This window comes from Typopeltis vanoorti, chromosome 9 (genome assembly GCF_054136105.1).
Source record: "Typopeltis vanoorti isolate ZY-2024b chromosome 9, IOZ_Tvanoo_1.0, whole genome shotgun sequence".
NCBI classification, from domain to species: Eukaryota; Metazoa; Arthropoda; class Arachnida; order Uropygi; family Thelyphonidae; genus Typopeltis; species Typopeltis vanoorti.
In genome coordinates this window covers 74,972,641-74,995,464 of record NC_143557.1, presented here as the reverse complement: position 1 = coordinate 74,995,464, position 22,824 = coordinate 74,972,641, and the positions used below count along the sequence as shown (strand labels likewise).

Here is a 22,824-nt window from a genome sequence, read left to right as displayed (position 1 = left end):
CAACTAGATTTTTTGCTTATAGAGTGATGGATGAGTGGAATAGGTTGCCAGAGTCTGTTGTAGATGCCTTGACTTTGTTTTGAACTCATTCACAGTCAAGGCATCCACAACAGATTCCTGTTCTGAAAAATTTCCTCTGTATTGATCTTGTAAAAACCCTTCAGTAATTTGTGTCTCAATCATATCACCCATTATCTGCTTGTCAACCAATTTCTGTAACCCACAAATCTTCAACCTATCATCATAAGGTTCATTCCATAGACCTCATACCATCTTGGTCATTCAACCTCTGGATCCTCTCCATCTCTTCCTCATCACCAATAAACTCAGGTGACCAGATCTGAATGCAGTATTCAAGATGAGGTCTTATCAAGGCTTGATAAAGAAGAATAATCACCTGCTTGTCTCTACTCATCCAAGTATTCTTCACTAACCAAGTAATCTGATGAGCTGCTTTAGATACTGTTGCTATGTGCCCTCTAAACTTTAACTCCCTATCCACTAGCACAGTTAATACAAATTTACAAGTTTGCAGGATGATTTAGGTAGACTGGCAGTCTGAGCAAAGGAGATGTCAGTTTAATTTGGCAAAGTGTAAGAATGCATTTTTGGATGAAAAGATTACCAGCTGTGTACCATATTAATGGAACTGTACTCCAGGAAATTGATGAAGCCAGAGATTTGGGAGTGTTAGTGGATAGGGAGTTAAAGTTTAGAGGGCACATAGCAACAAATCACATATCAGAAAGTAGTTTATTCAGGAGTAGAGTCCAGAACAGAGTCCTATAGTATATCACTAGTCAGTCATAGGCCTTCTTCTGGACTCTACTCCTGAATAAACTACTTTCTGATATCTCTCCACCCTCTTTATCACTTCACCAATTTTATATCCATCCCCATGTGCTGCAATTTATTGATTAGAATTCCATGCAGTATCCTGTTATAAGCTTTTGCAAAGTCTAGCAGTATCACTGCAAACCCATTACCTTTATCCAACTCAGCTATCACTGTATTATAAAACGTGAGTAAGTTACTTGGGCATGACCTACCCTTCACAAAACCATGTTGCTCCCCCCCATACAGTATCCCATTTCTATCTATCCTTTCCTGTATTCTGCTCTTGATCAACTTATCCAGTACCTTTATAACAACTCCTGGTATGCTGATCAGCCTTGGAGCCTCCATTATACAATGGAATTATTTCCCCCTCTTTCCCTTGGGACTAACCCAAAGCAGAGACTTAGATTAAACAATGTTGCCAAAGGCACTGATAATTCTCTAGCACCTTCACATAAAACTCGAGCTGGTATACATACCATTTATCCCCATATTCACATCAAGATTCTTTAATATGCTATGTACCTCCATTTCATTTACCTCAGTTCCCATATGTCATTGCCTCTCTCGCTATTGCAATATCTCCACGTGGATGATATACTCTTGCAAAGTGTCCACTTTGTAATTCTGTTATTTCGACTGATTCAGTTACCTCCCTATCATCGGCATTCATTAAAATCATTCTCCCTTTTACTTGCAGCATAACGAAACAACTGTTTAGGATTATCAATGGCCTGCACTGCTCATTTCCTTTCATATTCTGCTTTTGCTATTCTTACCACAATGGTTACCCTTCTGGCCTGTGTTTTGCACTTCTCATGTGTCTGCTGGTCTCCTTTCTCCTTGAATTCCCTGCACAAATTTTTCTTTTTTTTATAGCTCCAGCTTAATGATGATATTCATCCATTTAACTTCCACTTGATTTGTTCTCCTGATTCTAGGTATGCAGTCTGCCATTACTTCCCCTCAAACATTCCTTTACCACTTCACATGCACTATCAACATCCAGCCCATGCAGTTTTGCATACCATGACACTGATCCAAGCAATCTCCTAAGATTGTCATACTTACTGGCCCTGTAATTCTACATATACCCCCCTCTCAACTGAAAATTCCACACATTTAGACACACTTCCCAGGTCAAGACCATATGATCACTCTCACCAACTGGTGGCAATGTAGTCATGTTTGTTATAGACAAATTCTCAGATACAAATATTAGATTGAGCACTCTCAAAGCCCTAGTATATTCCATCACATGCTGTCTCAGGTAATTATTCTTTAGTAACTGATTAAATTCCATTTCCTTCTTATGCATGTGTCCTCTCCTACTTCCAATCTATATCCCCATTATCCTTTCCATCCTCTGGTCTATACAGGAATCCAACTCTATATTTTGTTCTGCTGGACACTATCTCACACCAGATAGGCTCAAATGTATATATACTTGAAAAACAGTTGAGAAGAATTGTGAAAGGGAAGCTTAGTGAAGCTTCCCTTTCACTAAGCTTCCCTTTCACAATTTTTGGCACCCTACAAAACTAGGGTGCCAAAAGGAAAGCTATCCAAAACGTTACAGTTATATGAGATCAATGGGGCATTATATCAAGCAATACTTAGTCTTTATTTGAGTTGTAAGTCAGCAGTTAGAATTGAAAGAAGTACAGGAAGATGGTTTGATATTAAATCTGGTGTCAGAGAAGGATGTACTTTATCCCCTCTGTTATTCATTATCTATATGGATCACCTTATGAAGTAAAGTGGTATTAAACCTGATATCAAAATTGGAGATTCCCAAGTCTTTACTTTATGCAGATGATGCTATACTTTTAAAAAAAAAATCCAGTACAAGTCTGTGAGATTCCCTGACTAAAGTGAATAACTGTTGTAATAAATGCACTGTTCTCCCCGAGAAATTTTTACTAGCAGGGTGGAAAGAAGCATTAGCCAGGCATACAAAAATTTTGAATGAGTTAAGAAAGATCCTTTTTCGTAACAAATTAAACTAGTAATTTTATTAGAAATTACTTCAAACAAGGATAATATTTTATATAGTAATTATAACAAATAAGACTAGGATTTTTCTTATTTTCTCATTGTAAATGAGAAAATGTAAAACCTTGTAATGCTCACAGCTTAAAATTCTATACATTAATTCTTCTTTTCTTCTTAGAAGCCCAGTTGTCAGCAGCTTTTTCGTAATTAAAATCTGTTGGATCTTGTCCCTCCAGTGAAATTAGCATCAGATTATTTAGTGTTCTGACTGATGTGATTCCTCATATAGGTTTTTATCAGTTTTAATGCAGGGAAACCCCTTTCACATTCACCTGTGCTCACAGGTATGGCCAGTCCAATAGCAGCTAGTTTTGGAAATTTGGAAAAGACACTTTGAGCTCAGATGTCATCATCCTCATCATCAAATTCCTGCCATGTACCCTCAAGGGGGTGTACAGGATATGATAGTACTACATGAAAAAAACTACATCATTACTAACTTCCTATCTACAATTTTCCTCCAAATCAGTCTGTTACTTGTCAAGACTCCAACATTATCAAATCTTATATTTCTATCGTCTAAGGCACTTTGTACCATATTAATCCACCTATATCTTGGTCTTCTTGTGGGTCATTTTGCTGCCAACCTGGCAGAGAACACTTGTTTTGATAATCTTTCCTCGTCCATTCTGTTTAAGTGACCATACCACCTGAGATTAGCTCTGCTAACGCATTCCTGGATGCTGACAATGTCAAGTTCTTTCCTAATATCCTCGTTTTTAATATGATATTGCCATTGTGCCATCTGTTCACGCCTCTAATCTTTCTCAGGACTCTCATATCTGCGGTCTCTAGTCTTTGGTCAAGTGTTTTACTTCTGACCCAGCTCTCAGATCCATAAGTTAAAATTGGTTTGAACACTGTCTTGTATACAGCTAATTTAGTGTTCCGACTAATTTCTCTCTTATTCCATATGAATTTATTCAATTGACTTCCCACCATACCAGCTTTGCTGATTCTGTTGTCTATTTCTGTATTTAATTTACCATCTTCAGTAAAAATCGTGCCTAAGTAGCTGAAATGTTTTATTTGTTCCACAGGTTCTCCATTCACAACACAGTTGACATTTTCAATGATTCTGCCTATTTTCATTGCTGACCTTCATACCATATCTATTACAACAGCTATTCAATTTAGTCAGAGAATCTTGCAGACTTGTAGCAGATTTATTTAGAAGTATAACATCATTGTTGCTAATTTCAGCAGTATTTGTCTTGGATCTAGATTTTTGTATGACTGTCCATTAATCATTTTCGATGCAACTGCCCATTCTAGTTTAGTACTTTCATAGTTTAAAACTGCAGGACTTCCATTTCTAGAATAATAATCAAAAAGAATCTCAGAAGCCACATGTTGATCATGACTTTCTGCATTGAAAAGCAGGAATTGATTGGCATAGCTGGAAATCTTGCTTCTGGGTGTTTAATAACTGTGCCTATGTATTTATCATATATTGTAGTCTTAAACGTAATAACATTAGAATCTGAATAATCACTGTGACGGTCTGACCATTCACCTGAAAGATGCTGATGAAGATTTTGAAAATGACTGCCAGAAGTGTCTTTCAATTTCCTGATGGATAGTTTTCTGGCTTCTAAGACTAGCTTTATTTCAGTCAAGTCAACATCTTGCCTTTGCCATGATCTAGACAATTTAGATAAATGTGGTAACACATCTGAAGCGCATCATTAGTTGAAGCTACGAAATTGTATGTTCTGATATATTTACTTAAGTAAATATATCAGATTTACTTAAGTAAATATACCTTCAGTTGTGATATCATTTCGTTCGGTGGCCTCTCTTTCCAATGCAGTTATAACACTCACCATGTATTCTCTTAGAGAGTGTATTGCAGAGTCATGAGACAACCATCTAGTGTCACTAGCCATTTTAAGTTTAATCTGAGGACTGTTCAGTATATTTTGGATTTGGGTTAAACTAGTCATCCTGATTGAGGAATTTTGGAAGAAGAAAAACAAATGCCTTAAGATATCATTAAACATGACTAAATAAGGCACTTCAGCAGCTGCTTGGGCACTAGCAAGAGCCAGTTGGTGGTTTACACAATGACAGTTGACCACAAGTCCATCTGTTTTATCTTTGAGCAGTTTTGCAACTCCCTTTTGCTTTCCAATCATGACAGCTGCTCCATCAGATCCTAAGCCCACCAGATTACAAGTTTTTAAGCCTAGACTGTCAATGGTTTCAATTACTTTGTTAGTTATAGTCTCAGTTTTGCCATCACTGATATTGCAAGTTGATACAAAACTAACCCTGACCTCTTTTCTAAGTTGACAAACATATTCAATGTACACAATCAGCTGTTTTAAAACTGAGATGTCAGTAGTTTCATCACATAAAACACTGAAATAATCTGCAGAATGTATATTTTTCAGTATTTCGGATCTAATTTCTGATGCTAAAATATCGGTCAACTCTTGCATTATTCTTTGAGGTATAATGTGCATTTTTACCAATGTTAAGATGTTTTAAGTAGGAACAGCCCATAGCCTTGCAATGTTTAAGCAAATTTTCAAATAATGTAATATGTGATAACTCATTTTTCACTAACCAATACATTATTATTATTATTGCATCCTCCATGGAGTCAGCAGACTCATCGCAGGAGGTTCATTCAACTGACAACATATTTATCATACCGATTCTTAAAATGCTTAACACTCCTTGCATTAACAACACATTCTCGTAATGTGTTCCATTCACTGACAATTCTCCATGTAAAAAATCTACTCCTCACACCCCTATTCACCACATTCTTATACAACTTCCAGTGATGGCCTCTCTGATTTTTCCTATCTTGCCTTCTACTCTTTTCATAATCCCATCTGGATTAATCCATTAAAATCCTCTCACTAACTTAAATATCTCTATCATATCACCTCTTTTCCTGCTATCCACCAAACTCTGCAATCCACATTTCTTCAACCTCTCTCCATAGCCAGCTTTCCAAAGTCCTGATACTGTGTAAGTCACTCATCTCTGGACCCCCCTCTCCAATGTTTCCAACATTACACTGAAAACCAGGTGACCAAATTTGAGCACAATAGTCAAAGTGTGGTCTGACCAGTGCTTTATGCACAACCACTTCCTTATACCTACATGTTAGAACACTTCTTATCACAGCAGCATTATGATGTTCAGTCTTTGCAACACTTGAAATATGCCCCTCTAAACTTCAATGTACTGTCAACTATCACTCTCAAATTCCATCCACCTCCAGCAGTACAATACCATCAATATAGTACATAGCCTTATATTTCTGCACTCCAAAATGCAACATCTTGCACTTATTAATATTAAAACTATAACCCCACTCCTTTGTCCAAGTCAAAAGTCTATTCAAACCTTTTTGAAGGGAAATGACATCAGCAGTGTGCTACTTATAATTCTTCCCAACTTTGCATCATTGGCAAACAACTGAAGATCCCCAGTCAGCACACATAATATATCATTTACAAACAAGTTTAACACCAAGGACCCAAGAACAGAACCACTAGGCATGCCACTGGTTACCCTCCTTTTTGGAGACAATGCTCCATCATTCACAACTTGCTGGCATCGTTCAGAGAGCCAATCACTAACCCATAACCAATATACTATCTATCCTCATCTTCTGCAGCTTGTACACCAATTCATGATATGGTAATTTATCTAATGCTTTATGCTAAGTCCAAGAATATCACTGATATGATTTTCCCTTATCTAACATACTTGTTATCTTATTATAAAATGCAAATAAATTGCTAAAACAAGACCTAAATTTTTACAAATCCATGCTGACTATCATAAAGAATTCTATGTCCATCAACCCAATCCTGTGTTCTATTCCTAACCAATCTCTCCAACACCTTGACTACAACTGCATTTATGCAGACTGGTCTATAATTGGAAACTTCTGTCCTAGAACCATGCTTGTGGAGTGGTACTATTTTGCCTTCTTTGCACTCCTTAGGAATCCTACCCACTGCAAGACTGTTGTGCACATTCCTTAAGAATATGTGGGGATATGTCATCCATTTCCACAGCCTTATTAACATCTAACTCAACCAACATCTGATACATCTCTGATTCTTTCACTCCCAATTCTGTTAATACTTGCCTTCCTTCTATATACTGCATGGCATCATTTACACCAGTATAATATATGCTGATAAAGTGCGCATTCAATAATTCCACCATATCATTTGCAGCTGTTATTCTGCTGCCATGACTATCCACCAGTGTGTCACCCTGTCATATTTATTCTTTCTCTTTCCGTGTAGTGGAAAAATTCCCTTGAGTTAACCTTGGCCTGACTTGGCCAATCTCCTCCCGTACTGCACCTTTTCTTTCTTTACCATATTCATCACCTTCCTAGCCTGCACTTTATAGATCTTAAAGCTACCAGAAAGCATCTTTTTACAAGTTATTCAAAACTGAAATTGATTTTTCAATTTACCCTATTCCAGTTTCTTCTAGTATACGTTTTTCAATTATATCTGAAAAAGAATCAGTGTGTAACTTTGCTTTGTTCATGGTCAACCAAGCTTTCTTTTCGAAGTTTTGTGCATGGCATAGTTACCCAAGTCACTTCCTTGTTTGTAGGTCGTCTCTTTCCGTATTTCATAAATGTGGAATATATCATTCCATTATCTTTCACCACTAACCAATGGAATTTTTTAAACTACTCACTGTTGATACCCGATAAGCAGTGTTTAGATGCATGTTTTATTAGTTTCATTTGAAAGAGACTGCAGAAATCGACGATTCTGTTGTTGGTTTGGTGTCTTCACTACTATGCTTATTGGTTTCATCTTTCTTAAAATAACTTAAGAGTGTGGTTTTCTGACTTGACTTTTTACTCATTATGGGGTAATTTAATAAATGCAAAATATCATTGTTATTAAATTAATCAGAACAAATCACTGAATTGTGCACTGACAGTAATATCCGAGACACACAATGCACGTTATGTTGCAATTTTTTTATTTATAAGTATTAATTACTAAGAATAGGAATTGGTATCACTTGAGAGCTTTTGAGAATTCCCCGAGATCACAACTATATTTGATGAGCAGGCCTACTTTCTCTTACAAAATAAAATATTAAATACTTGACTCACGATCTTCGGACAAAAACCATTATTAAGAAAAATAAATGTAGATTTTTAACATCGATTCGAATTTGCTCAATTTTCACAATTTATTTCTTTCAAACATCAAAATTATGTCTCTTTCGTAAAAGATCTTCTTTGCAATGAATACTGTTGCATTTGAGATCCCGATTTTTGTCTTCTTCCGCGTACGGATTGGTGTGCATCAAAATGAATATCCGATGCTCTCGAGACTGGCTTGCAATGCAAGAAATTGAGCTGGTCTCACGAGTATCGAGACTCTCCGGTTCGGTTTCTCATCACTATTAATTAAAAAATGTCTTAAATTATTTTTCCATTCTTGCTCATTATTTAGCCATGTCAATTCACAACATTAATTAACCAGGCGATTTGCCCATTCAAAAGGTCCTGGGGAGAACATAGTAAATGTGGTGTGAAAATCAGCAATAACAAGACAAAGACAATGAAAATAGGCAGAAACATTGAAAATATCAACTGCATCGTGAATGAAGAACAAGTAAAACATTTCAGCTACTTATGCACAATTTTTAATGAAGATGGTAAATTAAATATGGAAATAGACAACAGAATCAACAAAGCTGGTATGGTAGGAAGTCAATTGAATAAATTTATATGGAAATAAGAGAGAAATTAGTGAAAACACTAAATTAGCTGCATACAAGACAGTGTTCAAAAAATTTTAACTTATGGATCTTAGAGCTGGGTTAGAAATAAAACACTTGACCAAAGAGTAGAGACCGCAGATATGAGAGTCCTGAGAAAGATTAGGAGTGTGAACAGATGGCGTAAATGGCAATATCATATTAAAAACGAGGATATTAGGAAAGAACTTGACATTGTTAGCATCCAGGAATGTGTTAGCAGAGTTAATCTGAGGTGTTAAGGTCACTTAAACAGGATGGGAGAGGAAAGATTAGGAAAAAAGTGTTCTCTGCCAGTTGGCAAGAAAAAGATCCAGAGAATAGGTGGATTGATACAGTAAAAAGTGCCTTAGAAAACATAAATATAAGATCTGATAGGAAGTTAGTAATGATGTAAGTTCTTCATGTGGTAAACATCATAATATTCTGTATACACCTTGAGAGTACATGTCCAGAATTTGATGATGAAAAATTGACCTGATGAGTTATTCAATTGCTGTACATATTTTGTCTATAATCAATGATTAATTGATGTTTAACTATTAACAGTTATTAAAAGTATTCTTATTCTTCTTGGGGATGTTAATACCATGAAGCACTGTTATGAATAACCAATAGTAATAAATGTTATCTACAATCATTCATTCCATAAAACATTGGGCTAAATTTATTGTGTAAAATGTACCAAATAGAAAGTAAAGTCTGTTTTTGATGGACATGAACAGCTGCATTCCAAGGTGATCTCAATGAATGAATTTCCTCTTTCCACAAAATGGCAATTCTAATTACAGCCCAAAAATCGTTTAAAAGCTTGTCAAGTGATGAATCATATGAGAAAAATTAATGACTACTATTGATGACAATGAACTAAGGTCTGCAACTGAGTTGGATTCTAGCCAAACATGCCAAAACCATTCATCATCATCAGCAACAACAACAAACCTAGCACAGGCGGATTCCATATAGTCTGCTGTCAATTGAGAGACCACGTGGAACCCATAGAAATCTACAGTGGACAACAAACTTCAGAAATCATCTGCTTGATATTATTTATGGTTCACTATTAGGAACTATTTTTGGACTGGTTGTTGTGCAACAAAAATGGCTTCTATAGAGAAACACTAAACAATCACATCATTAGTTATCAGCACCTGCAAACCTGTGCCTCACACACTGAAATCTACAATTCACCAACACCATATTTTTGCTATATGTATCTGTTGGAATATAGCTGGCAGTGTCCATTATGATCTTCTAGCCAAATGATCACATATGGCATCTAGCACAGCTGTAGTGGATTACTGAAGTCACTAGTAGTGTGGCACATGGGTCTGTATTTGGGCCATTGTTGTTCAATTTGTATATTAGTGATATTGGGATGCGTTTAACTGGTGATATGAAACTGTTTATAGATGATGCAAAATTGGGGAGAGCAATGCAGAGTCAAGTAGATGTTATGGCCTTACAAGAAGACTTGAATAGATTGTATGAATGGGCAGGTAAGTGGAACTGTCAGTTCAATGTCGCAAAGTGTAAAGATTTGAAATTCAGTAAGCAACAATAGGATGAAATATGCACCTGGTAGAGAAACTTTCAAGGAGGTAGAGCAGATAAGAGATGTGGGAGTAGTGGTGGACAAGGACCTGAAATTCAGGGAAGTTTTTTCACTTGGCTATGCTACCAATTATATTTGGTTTAATCCTTTATCCAAGTGTAAGCAAACAAAGTTTGCACCTGAAGTATTTTCAGGACTGGGACAACTCGTAGCAAAGGTGGTATAAGTTCTCATCCACTTGCCTTAGTATCCCATGATGCAAAGCACATTTCACTGCAGACATATATAATGCTATGCATTAAGGGAAGGGTCACTACCCAGGCTGTTTTCGACCTTTATTCAGGTCTCATCAGTGGAAGCCAGACCCAGAGGTCGCGATGCTAAGGTGGAAGTAATGGAGAAGTCATATTCCGTATGCCAGTTGTCAATAGGTGTCACACCTTATTATTAAAATTCTCTGGATTACAGATAAGTTGATGGAAGTTTTTTCACTTGGCTATGCTACCAATTATATATTTGGTTTAGCTAACTTATCTCTAATCCAGAGAATTTTAATAATAAGGTGCGACACCTTTTGGCAATTGGCATATGGAAATATGACTTCTCCATTACTTCCATCTTAGTATCACCACCTCTGATTCTGGCTCCCACTGATGAGACCTCAATAAAGATCAAAACCGGTTTGGGTAGCGATCCTTCCCTTAATGCATAGCATTATACATGTCCACAAAGAGATGTGCTTTGCATTATGGGATACTAAGGCAAGTGATGAGAACTTATACTACCTTTGCCACGAGTTTCCCCAGTCTGGAAAATACTTCAGGCGTAAACTTTGTTTGGTTACACTTGGATAAAGGATTAAACCAAATATATAACTGAAATTCAGAGATCACATCAGATAATGGCAGTGATGTAGAGGACCTTGCCATGCAGAAAAATAGAAATTATGATTCTATTGTATAAAGCCTTAATCTGGCCTCATATATATTATTGTGCACAAATTTGATCAGTGTGTTTTCATGGCGATGAAATAATGTTAAAATTCATAAATGTGGTCAGTAGCATTTGGAATATGAAGATAGATTGAAAGAATGTAATTGCAAAGCCTCGTGAATAGGAGGAGGGAGCGTGGGGGAGGGATATGACTGAGACATGCACTGGTGTCCAAAACTTAAGGATGAATACTATTTTTGAAGATTACAACTGTAACTTCAGACAAATCAGTTTGTGGCAATTTGTATAACTGATGATTTTGAGTAGAAAGCGGGTAAACATTTGAATTTTCGAATCACGTGAAAAGGGGTCAAGTGGTAGCACTCAACAGGATAAAAGGCAGTGCTAAGCAAACTGTGTTTGAAGGAAGCTCTTTCATGAAGGAATGAAGTTGCAAACTGGGATGTCTTGTAATGTCTCAAAGACATCATCTAGATGATTTCACATGAGGAAGAATTATTGAAAATCTTGAAGGTCCCAGAATTACTCATATTTCCAGAGAGTTTGGAATCTCACACAGCACTGTATTCAGACTCTGGGTAGCATTTCAAGACAATGGAATGTGTTCTTTGTTAAGAGGTCACCCTTGCTCTACCACAGAGCACAAAGACAGATTTTTGGTCATAACAGCAAAATATAATCAATGCATGATAACAGGTCAGATTGCAAGTCGGCTTCATTCAAGTTCATGTATACAGATATCTTAACAATCTGTAGCAAGATGCCTATGACAAGTAGGCATATATGACCAAAGGCCTGTAGTCTGTATCCCAGCTCATTGTAGAGCATGTTTTCAGTGGTGTTGTATCCATAAAAATTGAACAAGACACCAATGGGCTAATGTGCTCTTTACAGATGAGAGTCCTTTCAGTCTTTCTTCCAATTCTAGACAACACTGATCTGGCATGAAAGTGGTACTGCTTACCATTGTGAGAATGTTCTTGAAAGGGATAGATACAGCAGTGCTGGGGTCATGATATTGGGAGACATTATGCTTAATGGACACACTGAGCTACAAGTGCTGGAAAAGGTACTATGACTGGTGAATGATATTGCAACGAAGTTCTTCAACATCATTCAGTTGTTCCGTGGTGCTGGGCAAAGAATTTGTTTTTATATGGATGACAATGCAACACCACATCGTATACAAGCAATGGAGATATTTCTGGAGATCGAGGATATTAATTGAATTGAGTGGCCAGCAAGCTCCCCAGATATCAATCCCATAAATACATTTGGGGCACAATAGGGAGATGCATTTCTGCTTGAAATTCCTTTCAAGATAACAAAACAAACTAGGCCTTATCCTTGCTCTGAAGGGGGAGTGGGCCAGTTTGTCTCAAAGACTCCTGAATCCAGCCTGGTTGGCCGAGTGGTCAACGTATCCGCTCTCCAGCCAAAAGGCTGTAGGTTCGAATCCTGCCGTGGGCATGAATGTTTGCGACTGTCTGTGAAAATACTAGTGGTAATGATGGGCAGTAGATGCCGTTGCCATAGATAATGGTAGGTGTAGTTTGTTGTAGTTGGTGGATTGAGTGGTGGAGACAGTTGTAGAGTAGGTGGACTCCCTGGAGGTGTTAATAATAATAATCATAATAATCACTTAGTGCTAAGCATAATATGACATTGTGAGAGCTGCATCACAGTTCAGGGTGGACATATTCCATATTGAAATGTCTCTCTGCACAGTTTTCTGTTAGCACTGTATACATTCCTTAACTATTCTGTAATTCACTGTAATTCCATAACTATGCCCTTGGGAAGTTAGTAACTTTTGCCAGAAACGTGTTGCAACTTCATTTGTATGAAATTTATACATTTTCTGTGCAATATAATTTATTAGTATGCCGGTAGTAAATTTATGTCCACATTTGGCTGTAGTCATAAAAATTTTTATACAGGAAAAAATGTGGTTTGTCTTTAGCTTTTTGGACATGGGGGGGGGGGGGTGTTATCAAGTTGACATGAAAGAAATTTTTCATAGAATGGGAGAGGAGATGAGTGGATAGAGCAAAAGGTCATCTCTGGAAACTGTATAAGGAGAGTGTGAGGAGTATGGTTCTTTGCATGGAAAGTGGTCAGTGAGCGGAATGCATTGCCTGAGTGTGTCGTGAATGTACACATTGAATCAGTTTAAGCATGGTTAGATGAACTTTGTGTGTGTATCACAATTAGTCTCTGATTCCATGAGGTCAGATGTTAATAATAATAAAGTACTACTTCCAAGATGGCTTTGTACCAGTTAAATGCAAAGACAGTGTTTCTTCAGAACAGTGTGAAACTTCATAACATGCAAGTGGTCAGACTAAATAGCCTTGCCACATTCCCTATTCCTTCTATATTCTTCTGGCATCTCGCCAACTGAAATGCACTTCTTAGTACTGGACAATCATATATGAAACTGATAACAGGCAATAGAAACAGAATGGTTAACTTCAAAAGGCAATGTTCCTTCAGGACAGGGTGAAACTTCGTAAGGTGCAAGTACCCAGCTAAATGGTCTTGCCATATTCCTTATTCACCTCTTACTGCTGGATAATCATACATGAAACTGAAAATCAAGAGGCATGTAAACAAAATCAAATTTTTTCTTTCCTCCACCTAAAATTGGGAATCATATAGGAGCAGTATTTTTAAACTTATATGTCATAGAAAGTTGATGGCTAGAAATATGCTTCTTTTTCTAAATTATTTTTTGAATGTTACACTAAAAATACCATCATGAACTTTTTGGGGTCACCTGATAAAAAGTAATGCTCTTATCATCATGAAAGAACAATTTAGCTTAACATGATGGAATAAAACTTGTTTTCTAAAAGCAACCAAACAGTTTAAATATAACATTTAGAAGAAACTTTATTGTGAATTAAGTTAAACAGAGCAGAAAACTTCATATTCTTAGTACATAAGTACAAGAAAACCTTGCTTAACGCAAATTCGGTATGCTGATAATCAGTTAGTGCAATTAAGTGAAATGACACTATCTCCTGCTTTAAGCATTTTTAAAAATGTTATGCGAAATTTTATGTTGCCAATCTGCAATGAGCAGTGGCACTTGTCAATGTAGCAGTCAGTGGGCAAGTGCCAGTGCTGCAGGCGGTGACCAGCGATACTCGGCAATTGACTCAAAGGGAATGTGCAAACTCTGTTCTCTTGCTGAATCACTTTTCCTTCATTTTGCTATAATTTAGATACCTATAAGGCTTTATTATATTCAACTCCTGATGTGGAAAAGAGAAAGACTGATAAAGAAAGTGGCAGTAATAAAAATAGAAGAAAAATAATTATGTTAGAGGAAAAGCTGGAAGTCATTAAGAGACATGAAAGTGGTGTTAGTAATACAATGATTGTTCTAGACCTGGGATACAGCTAGTCTACAGTTCGGACTATATTAAATAAGAGCAAAGAATACAAAGAACAAGGAAAAGTTGCTGCTGCTTCTTTAAGCATGCAGGTCATCCAAAATAGAAAAATGGCTTCTATTTCGGATGATCGAGATGGAACGTCTTCTATCACAACGTCCTCTGGGTTGATGATTGTAATAAAAATAGAATACCTCTTAGTACAAGGAATAATCAGGCAAAAGCTTTCAATATTTTTACCTCATTGAAAGAGACCAAATTTCAAGAAGAATGTAAAAGCTTTACTGTGAGTTCAGGATGGTTTGATCATTTTAAAATAGAACTGGACTGCATAACATAACTGAGGAATCTGCTAGTGCTGATAAAGATTCTGCAGCCAGGTTTCTTGAAGGATAATTCAAGAGGGTGATTATGACGATTGCCAAATATTCAATGTCGACAAAACTGGTCTCTTTTAGAAGTGTATGCTGAAAAAAACTTTCCTTGCTAAAACTGAAGCATCTCAACTAGGAAACAAAGTATCTAAAGATTGTCTTATGCTTTTATTAGGAGGCAATGCAGAAGGCAACCTTAAACTCAATCCTATGTTAGTTTATCATGAGCAAAATCCAAGATCTAACATTATTGAAGAAACCAGCACAACTGGAAAAGAACTTGGATTTAATGAACTAGATAATGAAGATGTGAGAAACTTGCTCGATTCCCATTCAGAACAGTTAAGCGAGAATAATCTCCTTCAACTAGAAGAATAACATGCATATGAAGAAGATAAGGAGTGTGAACAAGAAGAGAATGTTACGACTAAGAAGCTAATTGTAATAGAACTTTAGCTAGTTTTCAATCACATTGAGCATGCTAAGGAAAATTTGTTTGATGCTGATCCTGATATGGAATGAAACATTGAAGTCCACCGAAATCTTGATAAAGCAATCGCCAGCTATTGCAAATTGCATGACAAGATGAAAAAGTCGAGCACTATTCAAACATCTTGACTTATTTTATTTTTTGTAAAAAAGTAGCTCAATCGAATGTTTAGACATTAAATAAAAATTTAAGCAAATGATTTTTAACTTTGATGATTTTATCCTCTAATATAGCTTATACTATAATTTTTATTCAAATTTATGCTAACTGAAGGATGAATTATAATTATTCCTATTATTTATTGTATTTGCTTGATGCGATTTTGCTCAATGCATATTAATTGATGGATTGATTAATCATGTTAAGCAAGGTTTCCTGTAATTTAGACTGCAGTGAATGAGATAGATATCTAAAATCTAGTACAAATTATGGCTTATATAATTAAGCTATTTCAGTTTTTTACATAATAACCATTAGTTTTTTTTTTTTAAATGACAATTCCACCTGAGAAATTTTAGTAACCTATAACCCATGGTACTAGATGCGTTATATCCTACTCTATAGACCAAACATGAAATTTTTTTTCCAAACTGCTTCAGGATTTCAATATGTGGAGTGATGATCTCACACTGGGCAATGAAATTATCTGCCACCTGGAGATTTTCCTGAATATTCATGTGATAGTGGGATTCAAACTCACAGTGTGTTGATTGATGAAAAGAGGATATCTATTTGTGGAAAGAAAGAAAGATGCCACCTGCGAGTGATATCAATAAACATAGCATGAGTACAGATAAATGCAATGTTTTATAATAAAGCAATCATCATTATTACATAACATAGTGATAATACTCACGAATAGTTCTTGTCTTGTATTTGTTCGAATCATAATCAGCTCCGATTATTTCAACTTCTACAAAAGGACTAACAATTCCCCTACCTGCTTTCATCAAGTGTCTTGCAGCTATAATCTTCAATACAAATCAGAAAATATACTTTTAAACTGATATATCTACACACCAAATAAATGCTCAGAAAAAAGACAATGATTTGTAGTCACAGCATTAAATATTATTATTAAAAATCACACTTATAATTAAATTTTATTACTTCCATAAAAAAAATCACCTTTATAGTAACTGTAATGGGTTCTACATCACTAATGGTTTCTCTATTATAAGGATCATAGTTGTCATCGAACATATATTCTGGCCTTAATACATATCCACATCTATAAAAAAATTAAAATTAAAAAAGTACCTTTCAAATAAAAAATACCATATAGATTGTATTAGGCAGTTTGTTATATGTTGTTAAATAATGCTTAATAATAAAAAATCTTTTCATTATCCAAGAGGAAGTAGGTGGCATCCTTTTTACCTCTAACTCTTCAGACATTAGTATTAGTAGTAGGCAGCTAGTCTCCACTTCTCATCAGTGTAGAGATTGATATTTATACTCTTCTGTTCTATGATTGATTTTCATGAATTGGATTGAAAACAAGTTTCTTTTGGAAGAAAAATTCTCACTTGCCTGTGCCAAAAGATTGCCTAAACTCTGGAAGAAATGGCTTAAAAAAAGTTCTCCTATTCAGTGGCTAAAATCAAACTTATAAGGTGTTTTTGATTCAGGCCTAGTGTCATGAAAGACCCACAAGACATTATACAGGCCTATTAATCCTTAACAGTAATAATACTATATACTTCACATTTCTATAATGGTGACCATGTACTTATTGAATACCTGACATTACACTAAAGATTCCATATTTGATTATCTTAATCCAACTACCATTATCAAGAAAAAAACAAATACACAGAACATGGGTAGTACAGTATTAATGAGCAAAAAAGTACCTACTTTTCCATGTGGGCAGAGTATGGGAAAGTAAGGAGTGAGTCTACTGGGGGGGGGGGGTATGCAAGTGAGCATATGTGGGCACTGTTGAAGTGACTGAGTGTGAGCATGAAAAATTGTATGGTGATATATGATTAAGGGTATGATTGATGAGTATGTGATGAAATCATGCTTTTCTGATGCAAAGGTACATGCTGATATTAGTGACACTGTTAGAATGCAGAGAGGTAAAGTGAAAGAGTTAATAATTTTGGATGGAGTGAATGATTTAAAAGGTGAAATGTATGGGATGTTAGAAGGTATGAAAAGTTGCTGAAAAAAAAGTATAAAGAAAAAAACAGGAGAGTCGAGTTTGTAAGCCTACTGCTAAAGTATAATAGAAGTAAAATCAGAATGAACTAAATTGCAATGATGCAAATGAGTCAATGCATAGATTGTGTAGAAGGAATGGTGTGCAGTATTTAAAAGTTTGTAACAAATATAATGTATGAAAGGACTTGTATATGGCTAATGGATTGCACTTGAATGCATTTGAAGTCAGATGTTTGTAGAAAGTTTTGTTTAGTAAGACAATGGAAATGCAAAATCAAGGAAACTATTAGGGGGAATGCAGGTGAGCAGCACTGTTCAGGTGGTGAGAGTGGGAATGAGATGGTTTCGTTAATCTAACTTGCCCCAAAATTATAAATATTAGTGAGACTTTGCTGATGGATAAAGACTTGTTTGTTGTTGGGGATTTCAGAGAGGATAGAGAGAGAGCAAGAATGGGGTGGGGTATTGCTAATGGGAGCAGAAGAAATGCAATCAACAAGAGTAGAAATTTGGCAGAGATATAGGGAGGAAAGAGGTGTATGTGAAGCTATCTGGTGAAATAGGAGCTAATAGCAAAGTAATTGATTGCTGTTATTGTTCAGGGGTGCAAAAGGAGACATGGATGATATACATTGGCAATTCAATGAATATAGGGTACTTCAGTTATGAGGACATTAAGTGGAAGGAGAAAACAGCAAATGATAAGGAAGGAAACCAAATTCATGAAGCTATGCGAAATAATTACCCAAAACATCATGCAAAGAAAGTGACCCAGTCTGGTGACAGCATTAGAGAACACATCCAAAACCAAGTTAATCACTTTCATTACAATTTTGAAGAGTGGTGTGCAGTCTTGGACAGGGAAGCATTGGGATTTTTTAATTAAGAAGAGGTAGGTGATTCACTCACTTCTCAGTGATGATAGTTGAATTGGATAAGAGAAATGACTATACCATGATAACGAGACTTTGCAAAGGGATTCCATAGGAAACTACACAGAATCCTATTACATAATACAAAGCAGGAGTGGATATGAATTCAGAAGGCAGCTGAAGCAGTACTATAGCATAAAAAACTGCAAAGGAAGGATGCTAGTAGTGTATGGCCAATGGTTATTTAAAGAAAGCAGTATCGGACTCTTTTCCTTAAATACAAAGGAATTTTGTATTTAGGAATTGTTCCAAAGGAATAAAAATAGCAAAGTGATTGCAAGCTCACGAGCAGCAAGAAGGGTGAAGCACACAGTAGAAAGGAAAAAGAAGACTATGAGAGAAAATTAGCTGAGCAGGACAAAGGAATTCCAAAGAGTTCTTTTGTTGCATAGCAATTAAAAGAATAATTATGAAAAAAATAACTTGAATGAACACTGATGGTAGGAAGGTGGCAGAAGTGAAATAAATAGTTGAATTACTGAGTGATAACTTGCAAGTGCATGATCATGCAAGTAGAGATAACACAGTGACTGATGCGATAGGAACCAATATGAGAAAGAAGTTGAATAAGAGGTGCTTAGGATATTAAGAAATCTCAGTGTGAATACAGCAATGGGATTGAATGAGATATTGTGTGTATATGTGTGATACAGCAAGGTGCAATGCCATCTGCAAGAGAAATGCACGAGGCCTAATGACAAGTTTCAGCACTGGCAGAGTTCAAATGATCGATGGTTTATTAGCACAAGGACATCAAAGGTGATACTGTACTGCACCATCCCAAAGGTCACAGCAGTACCTAAGATATTTAATAAATAGTCATAAAGAGATAAATGAGTTAATATGTTATGTTAGAAAAAAAATTAAGTGATACAGCATCTACATAGAATTTATAATCAAATGCATTTGTATAAATTAATGTCATGCAATTTGTCCAAGTCTGATAATGTCTGCCTGAGTGTATATGGCTTGGACAGAGAAGTAAAAATTTTTCCTCTCTTGTGTGAAGTGCTGGCACTTGACCAGAATATGACAAATGGTGAGATGCACCATTTGTCATATTATATGTGTATTACATGCACCATATGTGTGAATTTTTCACACATAGGAAGGTCATCAGTCCTCAGTAAATAAGAATGTGTAAGATGACTGTAAACTATGCAGAGTTTAGAAAGAACAACATCCTCTTTTCTGTTTCTATATTGACTAGGCAGCCAATGCCTTAATTTCAGTTTTAAACTCATGCAATTTGTTTATCGATGTTTCTGGCCTTGATGACCACCATTGGTAATTAGCTCTGATCTTATAAACTGTCTGTAGATAGTATGTAGGAATGTCAAAATGTATGAGTATGATCTAGAAGCTGTATCTGCAGTCTCATTTATCTTTCCATTGTGGCTGGGAATCCAGCACAAATGATCATCAACATTAAGAGTCTTCATTTTGTAGCAAAACCAAGCAAAGTACTGGATGTGGATTATATACTGGAGAGGAGATGGCCTGTAAAGAATCAATTAATTACACAGCAGGATTGCATGCCATTTCAACTGAAAGTTGAAATGGCATGCAATTCTGCTGTATAATTATGGCAATCAAGTTGGATCTAGTTGTACAAAGTACAGCAATCCCTCAATTAATGCACCCCCGATTTTTTTTTTTGATACCCAAATTCGATTAGTGCGCCTACATATATATTAAAAATAAATGTTACAGATTTTTTAAATTTTCTATCTATACATTGCCAACTATATCTCTTAGTAATCTTGAAAGAAAGGTCTATTAATGATGGAAAAAAAGAATTCCATGGTAGTGATGGGCGGTTTGAGAAATATCCTACATAATGTTCTAATCAAAGGCAAAGCTGCGAGTGCAGATAAGGGAGGTGGGTACAAATTATCCAGAGATTTTGAAGAAAATTATGTAAGAAGGGGGACTATTATGACCAACAAATATTTAATGTCAATGAAACCGGCCTTTTTTTTTTTTTTTTTTGGAACTGAATACCTTCCTTGACTTTTCTGGCCAGATCAGAGAACTCTCAGCCTGGTTATAAAGTCGAATGAAATTACTGCTTGCAATATGCGAGCCGTTTGGAATCGCATTCTTCGACATTGTGCAAATGATTTTAGAGGCTTTTCAAATGAATCTAAGTTAATTAACTCTCATTCTGAGAAGTCGAGTGATTCCGACCTGCTAAATTTAGATGCACAGAGGAAAGATCCTGAAGAATAGGAAGAAAATTTAATTACTGACAAGCCCAAAGAGATTTCACAGAAACAATTTGAAAATATTTTCCGTGCAACCGAAGTTTTTAAGCAGCAATGCTCACAGGCTGACCCTGATGAAGAGAAAAGCAGTAAAATTTGCAGAAGAGCAATCAGGCCCTGCCGTTAGTTGTATGAAAAAAAGAAAAACAATGCCCACCAAACTACATTAGCTCAATTCTTTATTAAGAAGAAGAATAAATTTATATTCTGAATATGTTTTATTGTTTTCAGCTTCATGGATTTCCTCTAACTAGGCACTGAGATATACTCTAATTCTTTAATAAAAAAAATCAAGGGTCAAAAGAGAAATTTGAGGAACAAATTATACTTTTTCCCATAGGTTATTATATTTGATTAGTGCATTTTCAATTAATGTACCTGTTTTAAAGAACGCATTAATCGAGGGATTGCTGTAATTTTATGAAAGACAGCAGTACAGCCAACAGAAGTCTCAGATTTTGAACCATCAGTAGATGGGCAAGAAATCAGAGTTGGCTGTTCTGTGTGCATTATCTGTCCACCAATTACAGGTGGACAGATGGAGTATGAAACTACTGTAGTTGACAAAGTGCGAGATTGTAGGATGGAGTCCAAACCTGCCATGGAAGAATGCTGTTATGTTCAGTGCAGGAAATGTTAACATTCATGCCAATAATTGTTCTAAAAATCGAGACATAATTGGAAGAATTCATCATAACGTTAATAATAGAATCACTTACATTAATTGAAATGTCTTTAATTGTAACATTTTTAGCCAATTATAGGAAAAAAAAAGAAAACAATTCAACTGACAGCAAATGATATCATATGCAGGAGAATAGCTATATCTGGCATTAATAGATATACAAAATAAATTAAATACAAATTAAAGAACACATGAATGGTTCATGTCATGTGTCAATTAGTAGTCAGTATAATGTCCCAAAAGTAAGAAAGTTTTATGCAATTGTTTTTGTTAAGGTTTGGGTGTGAATATGTGCTTCACAGCTTTCTTTGTTCAGTCTTTCCAGAAGAAAATAACTCTTGTATAACACTTTGTTTTTGTTCCAATTAATCCTGCGTTTTGTAAACAATGCATGGCTTGCTAAATTGGATTTGTTGGGTTCTTTACGTGAAATGTATTCCTGATGTTCTTCAAGAGGAATAAAATAAAGTTTCGATGTAGTCTCACTCTTTATAAATATCCATCTGACAGATATGATTGAATTACTTCATAATGACTTTCCTCCTGATATTGTAAAATTATTGATTTTGTTATTAACTAAGGATATTTTAGTTGCCAGAACAAACTGTACAAACAGAAGGAACAGCTAAGGAACAGTTCTTCAAGCGGAATAAAATAAAGTTTCGATGTAGTCTTACTCTTTATAAATATCCATCTGACAGATATGATTGAATTACTTCATAATGACTTTCCTCCCGATATTGGAAAATTATTGATTTTGTTATTAACTAAGGATATTTTAGTTGCCAGAACAAACTGTACAAACAGAAGGAACAGCTATGGGATCTCCCCTTTCTTTAACTCTAGCTAATTACTTTATGGAACATTTTGAACAACATATTATTATTAAGAGAGAACTCCAAGGAGTCAGGGACTCATCGAGAGAGGCAACATATTACATGCACCAGACTTATTCTTGAATTCATTCACACTGCTTGTGCATACCACATCCAATGGCAATCAGGGTACTGCATAATCCCTAGCGTGATCATGCAGTACCCTATGAGAGAAAAATCTAGTCCTCACCCTCTTTCTCAATGGAATTCATTCTCAGCTTCTAAGGATGTCCTCTTGTCCTTTCCCCACCCTCCATAAAATGAAAAATTTCATCGTTTGCACGTGAGTTTGCATGTCTGAATCATATCACCCCTCTTTTCTCCTGTTTGCTAATATCTACAGTCTACAAATTCTCAATCTGTCTTCATAATCAGTATTCCAAAATCCTGATATCATTTTTAACACTCTCCATTGCACTCTCTCTCTCCACTGTATCAGAATCACAACGGAAACC

The 22,824-nt window shown here is 35.8% G+C and overlaps 1 protein-coding gene across 1 annotated transcript in view; it reads right to left on the bottom strand.

Annotated features, from left to right (window-relative positions):
• The window catches only part of sl (small wing phospholipase C gamma 1), a 546,737-nt gene that overhangs the window by 60,355 nt on the left and 463,558 nt on the right, over nt 1-22,824 (bottom strand). Inside the window, exons 27-28 of the mRNA XM_090398565.1 lie at nt 16,570-16,672; nt 16,298-16,412 (exon numbers count right to left, since the gene is read on the bottom strand). Of these exons, the coding sequence (XP_090254691.1) occupies nt 16,298-16,412; nt 16,570-16,672 (218 nt within the window). The remainder of the gene's footprint in view (nt 1-16,297; nt 16,413-16,569; nt 16,673-22,824) is intronic.